Source organism: Penicillium argentinense (assembly GCF_028826775.1).
Source record: "Penicillium argentinense strain IBT 30761 chromosome Unknown utg000005l_segment0_segment0, whole genome shotgun sequence".
Classification (NCBI taxonomy): Eukaryota; Fungi; Ascomycota; class Eurotiomycetes; order Eurotiales; family Aspergillaceae; genus Penicillium; species Penicillium argentinense.
The window spans coordinates 6001517-6016123 of NW_026622664.1; the positions used below are offsets into that span (position 1 = coordinate 6001517).

Below are 14607 nucleotides of genomic sequence, written 5' to 3' on the forward strand. Positions count from 1 at the left end.
GTAATCATTCGCGAGGTCACATCCCCTGCCGTGTGGTGTTGATGCACAAGTTGCCTTGAGGGATTCGGGGAGTGTTTATTTGATGTCTTTGTTCGACCCGCGCAGAACGCGGGCGGGAAGGCGCGCAGGCCTGATTCGGCGGGCCACCACGAGCAGTGCTGTTTCAATGCACCGCAGTCTATTTTCCCTACCACAATGGATTCCCAATTTCGGTTGTCTATAAGAATAGACTGGCTGCCTACGTCAGATAGTCGCTGTTTTACTAGATATCTCAAGGAACTCGTGTTATCTCTAACAGAAGTCGTTGAGGAGCTGGGAGCTGGCAGTATGCATTCAATTCGAGGTCATCCTTTCCGACCTAACCGAACAGTACCGACTATATTATGGCATTTTTGAGCCTCTGAGGTATATGACATGCCAGTTTGAGTTTCTAATTACTTTCGTCCTGTGGAGACCGTCTGCAGAGGCGTTTCATACCCATCTTTCCACGCCAGTCCGGATCATGTGCGAAGTTTCGTCAAGCCCAGCGACGATGCTTCACAAGATGTTGCTTCATGGATGCACCCTTCATCATACGCACGCTCTTTGCGTAATTGCTGGTTCCGTGGGTTGGATCGCTATCGGTGGCATTGCCAGCTCCACAAACGGACCCAGCATTGTAGTCGCCGAGCGGTCCATTGATCGGGATAAATCCGGAGTTGGAAGAGTCATTCAGCATGTTCTCTGCAGCCTCCGGCAGCCATCCGTTGATGAAATCGCCATGGGTACAGTAGGATGGACCACACGCGAGCTCTAAAGGCGGCCGTCCTTCCCAACCATCGGGCAGGAGCTTTCGAAGGTCATAGCGGATGGAGAAGCGGAGCTGGGGAATTCGGTACATGCCCTTAGGACAGTGGTTTTCGCCGTAGTTAGGGAAGTAGTTCGGGCTCTCAGAGTACGCCGACTCGAGGGTCTTGGGGTTGGCGCAGTCGTGGAAGAGAAGCAGGGTCTGCAGGTGTGTCGAGCAGGTCTTGGTCGGGAACGCAGCGTCATCCTCATTCTCATCCGAAGGATCCCCCTCGCAAAACCACTTGACGCCCGCGTTGCCTTCGATATCGTCTTGCGACCGGGCGGAGACGTTACCGGCAAGATCTTTGTAGTTCTGTGGGATGGGGATCTCGGCCGAGTTCAGATTCTCGTAATACGCGCTGAAGCGCATCGGCGTGATGGGTCTGTGGGTACCATTCTGGACCAGGTAAAGCGTGGGAACCCCTGGAGTGTGTTAGTGGGACGGTGTTTGTACAAATGGGAGAGAATCTCGAGGAACGAACAGTATGTCGAAAAGTCATTCGGGTTCTCGGTGCTTGAACAGCCCTTCTGCAGCTCAGCAGATGTGGTCGTGTTGACAGTCACGGCATCCGAGCCAAAGAAGCTATGCATATGGCTCGTATACTGTCCTGGTAGCACAATCGGATCGATGTTCTTAAACATGAACAGATCGGTGTTGGTGACGGTATAAGCTTGGGTCAGGCCAGCTGCCCAAGCGGATAAAGCAATGAATGAACGCATGGTCGAGGCGGGTTCTCAGAACATACCACGAACACAAAGAACGAGTGATGAGAAACGTAAAAGAAACAAGATGAAAAGAAGAAAGTCAGGTTGGAATACAGAAGAGAAGGGAGGTCGAGCACGGCGCTTAAGAAGTGCAGCGACGTACACTAGGGTCGTGTACTAGGGCTTCGGCTTTAGGATGTTGGGGCCCAGCCGACCTTGCCCAGTGGACCCTTTTTCATTTATCGAATGACCGTTGTTACAGCAGCCGTTTCAACGGGAAAAGATGTTTGAAATACCCCTATCTAGTGGGCCAACTCCAATGGGTTAATCAATCAGTACGTTTCACCATCCCGCTTGGCACCAGCTCAGTGCCGTTGTCGAGAACGGGTCCTGCTGGATTTGCCGACGAAGCCATCGGTAGGTCACGGTAATGGGAAGCATTGCGTGGTCCTGTTAATCATTATTCATTTCTGACTGCTCTGGCAGTTTTTGTTGATTGCTTTCTGTTTCGAATTTTTTCCATGCTTGTGGTACACCGGTGTGGCGTATGATCTGACGGAGAAATAACAACGATAGCATTTCTTGTTGTCTCGAGTTCATACCAAATGCCAATGCACCGTGGCTCATAGTACATCTGAATAAGCCGACCGTTGAATTGAGCCTCGACATGACATATTGGCCATTCCGGAGCGCTCCGTGCTTGACAGGTGGTTCTGTGGTGTTTCGGAGCAATCCTCACCGGCTGCTGCAACGGCTTGAAATCCACATGCACCAATACATCGAACCTCTTCGCAGGCCGCAGTGGATGCAATGAGAACCCTTGATGCCAGTCGTATGACTTTTTTTGAAATGGGCTGGCTGGTCTGTGGAGCAGAGTTCGCCGGCGACAGAGCATGCCTTGGGAGTTAACCCTGCCTGTTTGTAGCCGGAGTCACCACACTCTGGGCGTTTGCGTTAATGGCGAGTTGATCTCGAAGACCGAAGCTGGCAGATCTTGTTTCGCTTTGGTTGACCGGGAGATGTTTGCAAACGAAGGTGAGAGTTGAAAGACCAGGGCAATAACAAATGGCGGCTATGAGCTGGTGGGTTCGGGAAATCCGAGCAACAGTCAAAGTCCTGATCCTACAGACGCGATGCACTGAGAAGACACTGTAGTCGTATGTGTATCTTCCCTGCAGTGTGCGAGAAACCTAGTAGAGCCCCTGCGGTGATGTTGACTGTTTTGTCTTGGGATTACTGTGATATGGTTTTGATCGCACGAAGAATGAAAATTTTCGTTAGTCTTCTTTTCGCTCTGTTATCTGTTTTTATTCTCATGATATCAATTTGGTAATTTTGGCAAATATCATTTCAGACAGCTTCTTGGATCGCGGGGTGCTTTAATCAACGATAATGTGTCATGGTATCCCCCCGTCACGTTTGGTCGACCCATACAATTATGTAGAATCTGCAAACAAAGAGAAAGCAGCCGGCCGTGGATCCCGAAGCACTATGAGCTTTTTTTTTTTTTTTTTTTTTTCTTCACAACGGAGTGAGCCATCGAGTCTCTACGCAATTGTGAGAAAATATGGCAGCAATTTCAAAAAAATGCCATATGTCAACTGCCCCAGGGCCCCTCGGGAGGCCGAAGACTGTACCAACGACCGACAATTGGGACGCGACCGTATTTTCTTTTCTTATCTTTACTTTTCTTTTCGTGTTAAAAAACTTCAGTGTGTTCAAAGACACCAGCCACATCGCATGTGAGCATACCTCAAGCAAAGAAGCGGCCTTCAAGGTTGAGAAGGGATGTGGTTTGACTCGCTACAAGTCATGGCAGGGGGAGGGGCCCGAGGTTCACATACACTAGACGTGCTCCGAGTGCCAGATAAGCTTCGAGACACCGACCTCTCTCATGGAGCCAAGGGGGTTCGATGGGGTCTACGGGCTGGGGAGGGTTCTCCTAGGTTCGGAATATCTGGAGTAACCTTTTTATGCTCCAATGACAATGGGCCGAGGCGATTATGGGGGTGGGAGCAGATCGGATCGGATGGCCGCATCAGGGTAACGAACTATATCCGCAGATGGCGCCGCGGAAGCGACGCTCGCATGTTAGCGTGGAGAGCTTAGGTGGGTTACCGCAGAGTCACAAGTCACCAGCACCCGAGCCTGCGTTTGGGCTTTGAGGAGAAGTGGAGGGCGGGTGAACAGGAAACCAGTTGAGGGGAAGCCCCGGGCAAATGAGAGCAAGGGGCGCAAGCTAGGCGTTGACAGTGCAACGCAGCCCCAAGCTGACCGCAGCCAGGCCCCCAAAAGTCGAGCTGTTGTGCCTTGGGCCGATGCCAGGGGCTGATCGGCGCACCCCTGGAGCAGGACCCGACGTCGTTGCGGGCGGGAGACAATACTCCAGGGGAGGATGGCAGTCGAGCCAGCTCATCAAAATGCAGACCTGCCATATCGTCTATTGTATGGCTCCTCAACCTCTCCGACTTCAATCGACAGCCGCGATAGAGCGGAGTTTGATCTCATCTTATGTCGTCATTCACGGAGGCCGATGGAGACTCACTAAACCACATCCATCGCGAGCCTCTGCCGTTCGACGAGCCCAGCCTATCGGCGTCGCGCATCCCAGAAATCCGGTGCGAGGCCCGATCGTCGTGGGTCTGGTTCAGCTGCGTCGGTTCAGCCGCGTGCTGCCTGCAATGGTGTCGAGCAGCCTAGGGGGTTGTTCCTCTTGCCGTCGTTCAGGTCCCCTCAGCCCGTATACCTGCCTAGTCGTATGAGTAGTAGACATCGACACCAAGTACCACCCCAAGCAGTATAGATTTTACCATTCGTCAAAGGCAGGTGACTGTTCCTGCATATGCAGGAACTGGTCGCAGTGGATCGGTGGAGCGTTGAGTAAAAAAAGGGCGTCCCCACGGAAAAAAAGAAAATTAGATCGGATCTCGACCAACTAAGCAAAAGAAAAACACCGAGCACTTCCTTCCTGCCATTAACCACACCACAACCAAAACTACCGCCGCCACCACCACAACTCCCTACCCAACAGTTAAGAGTACTACTCGTAGTACACGACGACAGCCAGCATTCAGCAGACACTGATAAATATACGGCTGCGGCGGACAGCTCGACATCCTCCCATACTCCCCCTTCGGGAGGGTGATGCTCCTCGAGCCCCTCCCTAGCATTCCTCCTCGCCCTCCAAGCTGCTTCGACCGTCCATGGTTGCCGGGTCTTGCTTGCTGACATGAGTTGGGATCAGCCTGTCCACAGGTATGCTCATCCCTTCCCACTCGCCCACTCCGGCGTGCGGGGTGTAGACCTCCAGCGTCCCTCCCCTTCCTGTCTTGTCCGAGCCACGTCCACCATGATGCTAATGCCCGCCATGTTCAGCTTCAGCTATCCCACTGGCGAGCCGCAGACGCCCACGAGGACGCCGTCGACTGCGGTGCTCGACTCCTTTACCACCCCCAAGCTCGAGTCGAGTTTCTTCGATCCCCGGGTCACCTGGGATACCGCCGACCCCTATGCCTCCAGCCCCGAATTCCTGCGCTCGCCGCAGAAGCTGGGCCTCCAAACCGAGCAGACCGACACCGCCAGACGCATTCGCCCTGTGAAACCCCTGGCCCCCGTCAGCGAAGACGAATATGAGCCGCGCACAGTCGACTCGGCCAAGTCCGCCGCTTCCATGCAGACGCCGCCGCCCACCAGTGCCTCGCGGAGGAAAATCCCAGATTTCGAGCCCGTCAACGCAGGTGCCGGGAGGGGCACTACCCCACGGCTAGGAGGACATCTCGAGACCCCCAGCCGCTTGCTGGGGACCTCACCACGGCTATTTGGCAACCTTCAAGCCTCGCCCGATCTCTTCGGACTAGCCTCATTGGATGCGTCAGGCTCGCCCTTCTTCCCTCAGCAGCGACTCTTCTGGGACCAAGACCAGGATCAGGACCAGGTCTCGACTGATATTCCGCTGCCTAGCACCAATCCTCCCCACCAGACAGGGAGATCGGCCGCCCATCTGCCTCCTTCGTTAAACAATACGCATATCCCTCAATTGCCTGCTATCGATGGGTCAATGGACGTGCCCGACTTTCATGGCGGCTTTGGCATCTCGGCAGCGCCGCCAACGGATGCGGCATTGTTCCCTGCGCCCTTTTCGACCTCACCTCGAGTCCCCATCGCCAAGGCAGAGGATCCGGCCATGTTTCTGAGCTCTCCCGCCCGCCGATTTGGAGGGCCTCGGCTCAGTCCAGAACAAAGACCTCTCCACGGGATCAGACAGCCGTATCACCACCAAACCCAAGAATTCAAGCGTGAGGAGCTGCGACGTGCGCTGGGCCAACCACCGGCTGCGAGGTCATTCGAGAACCTCTCGGAGGAGGATGAGGAGTACACACCACGAGGGAGACGACCGGGATTGGCTCGAAGTGCTACTCATACAGCCATCACGAGCTCTGCGGCCCGGCCGCTTAGCCAAGCGGGCAGCATTCGGGCGTCAACAAGTGGCATTCGGAAGAGCCCCTCGAAAGGACGGGCGTCTGGCCGGTCTTCTCCAGTCAAAACCATGCGTCCAGTGCCTCTTAGTCGGTCGAACTCGGTTGCCGCAGGTCTTCCCACTCGCTCACAGTCCGTGGTGCTTCGCATTGGCTCCGATGGCCGCGCCAAGGCAGAAATGAAGCCTGTGGACCAGAACCCGACAGGTTTAACTGATCCTTTGACCGGCATGGACCTCGATGGCTCTGCTACCGAGAGTGAAGCGGATCCGGCTGAATATTCAGAATATCCTGTTCTTCCCCGATCACAATCATCTTTTTCTCTTTTCGAGGGCGCGCGGCGGCCTTTGTCGCGAAGTGATTCCGGCTCCCGGCCTCCCTCAAAAGGATCATATACTTCCACCGTGGTCTCGTCCCATTCGGGCCGCATGTCTCCTTGGGCTGGCTCCTCACGGGGAGCGAACGGCCGAACTACCTACCGGGGATCGCCAGAGGCTGTAAAGCGAACCCCGAAGCGGCACTCTTCGCTGCTGCACTCCGATGCTACATATACTAGAGGCAGTGTTGCCTCGCAGGCTCTACCCGGTGACCCCTATGATTCAGATAGCGGCGATGCGCAACATGCTCTCCGTCAAGTGCTCAAGGAGCGCGGACGAGGCACGAGTAGGCCGTCGACTGGCGGGTATGGAACACGTACAATGCCGCGATCCTCACATACGTTCGCCAACTTGCGTTCATCGCCCCCACGCCTCCACAGTGATTTCGATCTACACACCCGTCAATCCAACCCTTCTCCGACTACCCTCACGGATCCCGACCTGGCTACTCCGAGCACCGACCGCCATAGCAACCCAAGCAACGGGACACGCTGTATCTGCCGATCTATGGACAATGGCGGCCATCTCATGATTCAATGGTAAGCAACCTGACTACTCCCTCGACCAATGAGTTTCCTTGCCTCGGTTCGACTCCCGACGTTCTATAACTTTAAGGTACTAACTCTTACAAGTGAATCATGTACCCACTGGCTACATACCAAATGTGTCGGACTGGAGCGTTCCAACCTGCCGTCGTTCTATGTCTGTGTCTTCTGCGATCAAACGCCGTCTCGACAGAACCGGGTCCGATCAAGCTACGGAGGCGGCCCGCCATCCCCTCTGGCACACAAGTCGTTTCGATTCCGGTAGCGCTGCCGAGGATGCATAAACGACGCCTATATTAGTCCAGGGCCTGTCTGAACGACCCCCTCTCTTTTGTTCTTCTTGCCGGGTTTTCTACCTTAGTCGGGCCGCCTCCCGCGTTTATTTTCCTAATTGTGCTAACCCCCTCTTCATGATACCTATACTATATACTACTTTTTGTGCCCCTGTGACTTGCTCTTTTCCTACTTTCCCCAATAGAACCTGTTCCTGTCGCCGTTCCTCGGAGACCGGCCCGGTAGACCGCTTGGTTCCGCCCGTAAGAACCACTTATCACCTCACCGCCTTTTGGGGTTATCGTAAAAAAAGAAACCTTAAGAAATCGGCTCCCCGCAAAAACGAGTATTCCCACCTTCTCGGCACCCCCGGTCTTTCTGTCGTTTCTCCAGGCCATGTCTGCCTCGCTTCCGGGTCCCCGCGACCTGCCTGCCTCTCAGTATGACCTGACTACCTACTGGGGCCGTGTTCGCCATGCTGCGGACCTTGCTGACCCTCGGTGAGTCGGCCCGACCACTTCTGGCGCATTTTGGGTGCAACGATGTTAATTGAACGATCAGAACACTGTTGGTCTCGTCCGCGGGCCTAGACCAGGCCAAGCAGCTCATCGCGTCCTACAAACAGAAGAAGATCCCTGCCATGACTCCGGACTTGTGGGAGGCAAAGAAGGTCGTCGACTCGACCCTACACCCCGGTACGTTCCCGTGTTGAACGATAAAGAGACGGCGTCAAGATGGGACTCACGATTGACAACGGATACCCTACAGACACTGGCGAGCCCGTAATGCTCCCCTTCCGCATGTCGGCCTACGTGCTCACTAACCTGGTCGTCACGGCCGGTATGCTCACACCGGGCCTCCAGGTGAGATTCCCCCACCGCGCGAAGTCACACAAGCACAAACTAAACCGGTGCAGACCACTGGCACTCTTCTCTGGCAGATCGGTAACCAGTCGCTGAACGTCGCGGTCAACAATGCCAATGCCAACAAGTCCACCCCGCTGTCCACCTCTCAGATTGCCAAGTCCTATCTTATGGCTGTCTCCGCCTCGTGCTCCGTCGCGCTGGGTCTGAACGCCCTCGTTCCTCGCATCAAGGGCATTGCGCCCAACACCCGCCTCATCCTGTCCCGCCTGGTCCCCTTCGCCGCCGTCGCCAGCGCTAGCGCTCTGAACGTTTTCCTTATGCGTGGTGAGGAGATCCGCCGCGGTATCGACGTCTACCCCGTTCTGTCCGAGGAGGAGCGGACCAAGCGTGAGAAGCTCGGCGACGACGCAAATCCTCTGGAGAGCCTGGGCAAGAGTAAGAAGGCCGCTACCCTCGCCGTCGGCGAAACTGCCGTCAGTCGTGTGCTGAACGCCACCCCGATCATGGTGATCCCGCCCCTGCTTCTCGTCCGTCTGGAGAAGACCCAGTGGCTGAAGTCCCGCCCCCGCATGATCCTGCCTGTCAACCTGGGTCTGGTTCTGACCACCTCTCTCTTCGCGCTGCCTCTGGCCCTGGCTGCTTTCCCTCAGCGCCAGGCCATCAGCGCTAGCAGCCTGGAGGAGGAGTTCTGGGAGCGCGGCGGCCACGGTGGTATGGTGGAGTTCAACCGCGGAATATAATTTTTTTTTCCTTTGCTCGTTTCTTGTTTATTTTTGGCGTTGCAGTTGCATTTACATGTGCGCGTGTGAATAGATCTCTTGAGGGTGCATCACAATTTCTTGTTCAAATTTTCGGTATAGATTTGATACGAATTTTATACATTTTCTTCTAAAGATCCATCTCTATATCAAGTCATATGAAGCTTCGAATTTCATCTATCGAAACTACCTCGGAATATGGTTGAAGGTAATTTTCTAGTCTACTCCCACTTCGGTGGCTTTCTCGCCTGGAGAATCCCCTCGAAGCACTCTGCCAGATCCAGTAATTCTTCATCTTGTCCCTCTTGTCCCATTAGTTCCAGCCCAACGGGTACACCAATAACCGCAGAAGGCGTAGCAGGGCTGAATCCAGCTGCACTTTGTGAGCTTCATACCTTGAGATTATGTCTTAAAGGGTAGTACTTACCAGGAATACAAACAGCCGGCCTTCCCGTCAGTGCCGCAAGGATTCCATTCCGTCCCGGCTGAACGGTTGGCCCTACCTTGATAGGGAGGTGTCGCTGGTGCGGATATGCGAGGGCATCGATCTTGTTTTCTTCGTAGAGCTGCTCGACTGATTCTTTCAACGTTACGATATTCGACAGGCGGGTCTGGTATGCCTCGCTTGTGCGGCAGTATGTCTCTGGGTCTGATAGTGGTAGAGTGAATACCTCCGTCACGGCCTCCTTGTCATATTTACCGCTCTTCACGATGGCCTCGAGGGATCGACTTGGAGTTTTCTTGATGATCGAGGACTGTAGGAACATATCCAGACACTCTCTGAATTCGAAGGCTTGTGTATCTGCGTTGGCGAGGAGGGTTGACACGCGCCAGTCTGGGTGGCTGTTCGGGTTTATGGGGACTAGGGTAATATCTGCTGTGTCTTGTACCTGAGAGAGGGCGTTGCGGACGATGTCTTGCACGATTGTGTTCTCGGCGGTGATTTCCTCGGGGCTTGAGTCTGCATTCTCGAGATCGAAGTACGCATTCAAGATGCCGATGCGAACATTGGTGGTCTTCTGCGCTCTTCCAAGGCGTGGTCTGTTGCCACTCATCACATCAAACAGAGTTCGTACATCGTCAACACACCTCGCCATCGGCCCAGCCACATCCTGAGTCTCGGAAACGGGCACGATGCCATCACACGGAACTACACCCCACGACGGTCTAAACCCCACAATCGAGCACGCAGACGCCGGCGAACGAAGCGAGTTCATCGTGTCGGTTCCACATCCAACCAACCCCAGGTTCATCGCAAGTGCCGCTCCCGTTCCACCGGAGGAGCCACCCGGGGTGCGAGTGAGATCATACGGGTTGAGAGTCTGTCCTCCGCATGAGGAAGTGGTCGTTCCATGTAAGGCGAATTCGTGCATATTCGTCTTGATGAGGATGATTGCGCCGGCCTTGCGGAGGCGCGAGACCACCTCGCTGTCTCTTGTTGCCGCCATGAACACGAGGGCTCTTGAGCCGGCGCTGGTGAGCGGGCATACTGTCAAATAGTTGTCTTTGAGGAGGATGGGGACGCCGTGCAGTGGTGGGAATGCAGTGTTTCCCTTGGCGAGGGCACGAACAGTCCACTGGTCCTTGTCATAGGCTTCACGGTATACCCTTTCTTCAATATGGTCGAAGCCTGCGCCTATCGTGCTGTGCAAGGTACCGTCGTATTTCTCGATACGGGCGAGGTATTCACGGACGATATCAATGATCCTCATCCGCCCCTCGCGCAGGAGGGCGTGGAATGCGGGGATTGTAAGTTCAGTCACATCGGGTTTGTTTGCTCTTACGTCGGAGCTCATATTGCAAGGCCAGTGCCACCGCAGTTGTATCGAGGTGATGTGCCTGCAATTCCGAGTGAGAGGGGTGGAAGTAGAAGACTGTTGTTGGGCCGCCTCGATGATAGGTAGCCGGGTCTATCGTATTCGTAATACCCTTTTTTGGTAATATTGGCTCCCTGGCTCGGGGAATTGTGGAAATACCATTACAGTACTGTCTATCAATTCGCTGACTTATTGTTGCTTTGGCACTTTGACGAATTGTCTCTGGATCTATGCCACAGCCGCGGGGCAGTAGGTATAATCATTGCATTGGATATTGAAGTTTTTGTATCTTTTACAATGGGATTGAAGTATGGAGAAACTGGTCACTTCGAATCACACTTGCAAGTCGAGCGCCGAGTGCAAGATTTGAATGAAATCACATCTTCCATTACGAGATGGAAGTCGAGTTCTATTGGTAATAAAGGCACAAGTGCAATAGAAAAAAACAAAGAACAATGGAGGAACCAGGCAAATGCCTATGTACACCTCCATGCCACCCCACAGACGCCAAGATATCACTGTTGAACAACATGGTATAAGAATGTGGCCGGGGATCCCCCAATATCCCCAGGACACTGAAATAAGAGACAAATGCAACCTTTACCTTGTGCGATGGAAAATGCGCCGGAAGGGAATGAAAGTATGGATAAATAGATGTAAGATAAGATATCGCGCGGAATCGTCGCGAGATGCTTAACAGAATAAAAATGCGAGGGGGAAAAGCCAGACTGGAGGTGTCAGGTGGGGGAAACATCTCCGGGATCGAATAAAAAAAGTATTGGAAAAAAGGCACCATCGTAATCGTCATTTTCCCTGGAAAGAATAACACCGTCCGATCCGATCCTTAAGAACCTCCGTTGAAAAATTAACCTCAAATGTGAACCATCTATCCCGAATAGGACCCGAAAGACGCCAGATGCCAGAAGAGTCGGGAGCCTCAAAGGGACTCCTGCGAAGTGAGTCGCAGCTCTGACTAGCGAGGGACCGAGCGGTGCAGGCCCATTCCGATACGGTATGCTTCCGTGCCATCGTCAATCAAGCTCTCCTTGAACCATGGGTGCTTCAGGGCCTCCTTGGCCGAGATGCGGTTCTTGGGGTCATAAACGAAGATGCGCTGGAGTAGGTCAAGAAACTGGCGGTTGAAAGGCGTGTTGATCGGGATAAAGTCCTATTAAGTTGTTAGTGGTTTAGATCATGACATGGAAGCGAATTATGGGAGACTTACGGAGAGGGCTTTCATGGCCTTCACGTACTTCCTCGAAGCACGAGTTGTCTCGTTGTTCGGATAGTCCAATTTGCTGCGATTGAAATACCTGAAAATGTTTGTTAGTATGCGAATCAGGAAAGAGAGTTGGGCATAACAGTGCTTACTTGGCTGCCGAGTTGTGGCTGCCAGCCCGGCCCTGCACCACCTGTCGCACCAGCCTGGAGTCGATCTTCGTGCCAATCACGGCCTCCATCATGGCCAGGTGTTCCAGGTTGTCGTGGGTCTGGAAGAGAGCATCACCAGTAAAAAACTCCACCAGAATACACCCAATACTCCAAATGTCACAGGGGAAACTCCACCCCAAATTGAGGATAATCTCCGGAGCTCGATAATGGCGAGTGGATACGACAGAGGAATGGTATTCGTCGTCGAAGGTCGCAGAACCGAAATCGATTAGGCGGATCTCGCTGTCAAGGAGAACTCGCCGTTGACGAGCGTTGCGGGGGTTTGCATGAGAGGAGGAAGGGATGGTGCGGTTGTATGTGAAGGTCTGGTAGGCGTTGCTGACAAGGAGGATGTTTTCGGGTTTAAGGTCGGTATGGATAAGGTTAAGGTCGTGTAGAACTAAGAAAAAAAAAGAAGTGTTAGTGGGAATTCCCGCTATGTTCCCTTCCTCATCCCGGGGGTATTGGGTGGGGGGTTTAAACACGTACAGGCAACGCTGGTGAATAGTTGGCGGGCAAATTGCTGGATCTGACTGCTGGGGAATGGGACGAAGCCATTGCCCTTGAGGAAATCAAAGACACTCTGTCCGAGGAGATCGGTGACGATGCAAATATGGTTGCGGAAATCGAAGCAGTCGCGGAGATGGATGCATTTATTCCTGTTGCTCTTGTCGTTGGACGACAAGGTGGATAATACCCGTAGTTCGATCCGGGAGGCATCTCGGTATTTTTGGATCGATCGAATAATCTTCACCGCACAGCGCGATTTCCGCTGCTTATCGTACGCCTCGACCACCTTGCCAAAGGTCCCCTGACCCAGGAGTTTGATGATCGAGTCTTGAGCAACATGTCAGTCACGCTGGTCGCGAGGACAAAATAAAAGGGACGGAATTGCAGAGGACACTCACATCGATCGGTTAATGGCACATCGGGCGTGACTATATAATGTCCATCATCGTCGTCAAACTTCTCATGGCGCGCGGCCGCATACTGCTTACCAAGTTGGGTCAGAGGATATTTTTTGGTGGTCTCGAGAAACAGTTGGTAACTACTCACATCACGAACTACCGGAACCGGCACGTCCTTGGCCTTGATGATCGGCTTGGGCGGCGGAACGTAGGAGAGAAAGGCATCACTGGCAGTCTCCAACTCTCTGCGTTTCTGTTCGTCGCGCGCGGATTTCCGGGTGGTCCGCTTGCGTTTTTGGCCGATGGTGGGATCTTCGTAGAGGATGCCGTTGGAGCCGTTGGAGCTGCCCTGTGAGCCGAGGGAGGTGGGCGCGGTGGTGTGAAGAGAAGTAGTTCTGTCTGTGGACAGCGAGTGAGAAGAGTTGTTCTCTCCGTACTGCTGGGGGTTAATGGAGAAGGCGGGTCGGTCGACGTAGTTCATGTCGTAGGCGGTATCGATTCCGGTGCGTCGTCGCTTGCCGGCGGGCTGGGGAACAGGGGCGGCGGCGCCGTGAGGAGGCATCGGCGGCGCGGCCTTGGAGCCATCGGGACCCGGGCTATCGTCGATGACGATGACCTCCTTGGGAATACCATTCTTATAGAACTCGCCCCAATCGGGATTCTTCTTGCGCCGGGAAGTGTGCGAAGGGGCGGCACTGGAGCCGCTGTGGTGCGAGACCATGGCGGAGGAGGTCGAGGTCGCAGGAGGGACTCGCGCCGGTTGAGCGTAGGGCAGGGTGGTCGTCGTAGGCGAGGGCACGGAGTAAGCGTAGGGGTTCGGAAGACGAGCCCCGGCAGCGGTGGTCGGGGCTGGGTAGGAGGTCGTCGCCTGGTAGGAGGAATGGGGATACCCGTAATGTTGGTGAGTAGGATGGGTTGCAGTGGCCGTGGAGGGCGTGGACATTGTGTACGGAGGAGTCCTGTCCGTCACACCAACGGTAGGCGTGGGAGCAGTTGGCAAAGCAGTAGATTCACGGACTGAGCGCGGCGTCAAGGGCCGCGGGGAGTTTCTCGAGAGCTCGGACACGGCACTCGCGACAGAATCAGAGAGCGTCCCTACGGGACCGAAGCGACAGGGTGAGCGAGGCAGTGACAGAGACTGCGGAAGGGATTCGCCGGACGTGACAATGACGAGGCGGTCGGGCAGGACAGCACAGGTCAGATCAGAGACGCATTTCCTCGAAAATTCCGGGGATCAGAATGAAGGGGGTTCGCAGACCGAAGTCATTGGAGAGTGGGAGCAGAAGCAGGTGCGCGGGAGAGGAGGGATTTGGAAAGAGAAGAGGGGAGGAAGAGGCGAAGTGGTGATGCCGGGCGACTTGGAAGAGTTGCCGATCCAGTCCACGCCGTCCAGTGAATCCGCCCTCAACGCGGCCCCATGTGCGAGTGAATTCACGCGAGATGCTTTTTCCGGACTTGACGAATCTATCATTTACTCTAGCTGATCTTTACGGGCCCATGTCGTGGATCCTGGGGGCTCTCGGAGGCTGAAGGTCTCCCTCTGGCCTGGACGAAGCCGAAGCCACAGCCACGGTCTACACCTCGAACACTAATAGCACCCACCCTACGACCGGAGTAATACGCC

At 54.4% G+C, this 14607-nt stretch overlaps 5 protein-coding genes across 5 annotated transcripts; 2 read left to right on the plus strand and 3 right to left on the minus strand.

Annotated features, from left to right (window-relative positions):
* Positions 1–517: 517 nt before the first annotated feature.
* N7532_007047 (DUF1996 domain-containing protein) lies at positions 518–1548 on the minus strand (the record flags this gene model as incomplete). Its single annotated transcript, XM_056619540.1, has 2 exons — positions 518–1251; positions 1311–1548. The coding sequence occupies 2 exons, from the start codon at positions 1546–1548 to the stop codon at positions 518–520; spliced, it is 972 nt and encodes a 323-aa protein (XP_056475699.1).
* Positions 1549–4882: 3334 nt separating this feature from the next.
* N7532_007048 (PHD finger domain protein) lies at positions 4883–7195 on the plus strand (the record flags this gene model as incomplete). The annotated part of the gene is made up of 2 exons (XM_056619541.1): positions 4883–6924; positions 7018–7195. The coding sequence occupies 2 exons, from the start codon at positions 4883–4885 to the stop codon at positions 7193–7195; spliced, it is 2220 nt and encodes a 739-aa protein (XP_056475700.1).
* Positions 7196–7599: 404 nt separating this feature from the next.
* N7532_007049 (sideroflexin family transporter) lies at positions 7600–8809 on the plus strand (the record flags this gene model as incomplete). The annotated part of the gene is made up of 4 exons (XM_056619542.1): positions 7600–7703; positions 7765–7898; positions 7972–8066; positions 8120–8809. 4 exons carry the CDS (start codon positions 7600–7602, stop codon positions 8807–8809), a joined length of 1023 nt encoding a protein of 340 aa, XP_056475701.1.
* A 239-nt stretch (positions 8810–9048) lies between these two features.
* N7532_007050 (amidase) lies at positions 9049–10623 on the minus strand (the record flags this gene model as incomplete). The annotated part of the gene is made up of 2 exons (XM_056619543.1): positions 9049–9200; positions 9255–10623. 2 exons carry the CDS (start codon positions 10621–10623, stop codon positions 9049–9051), a joined length of 1521 nt encoding a protein of 506 aa, XP_056475702.1.
* A 994-nt stretch (positions 10624–11617) lies between these two features.
* N7532_007051 (putative protein kinase (Lkh1)) lies at positions 11618–13926 on the minus strand (the record flags this gene model as incomplete). The annotated part of the gene is made up of 6 exons (XM_056619544.1): positions 11618–11812; positions 11870–11957; positions 12016–12475; positions 12565–12912; positions 12984–13065; positions 13132–13926. 6 exons carry the CDS (start codon positions 13924–13926, stop codon positions 11618–11620), a joined length of 1968 nt encoding a protein of 655 aa, XP_056475703.1.
* Positions 13927–14607: the final 681 nt, after the last annotated feature.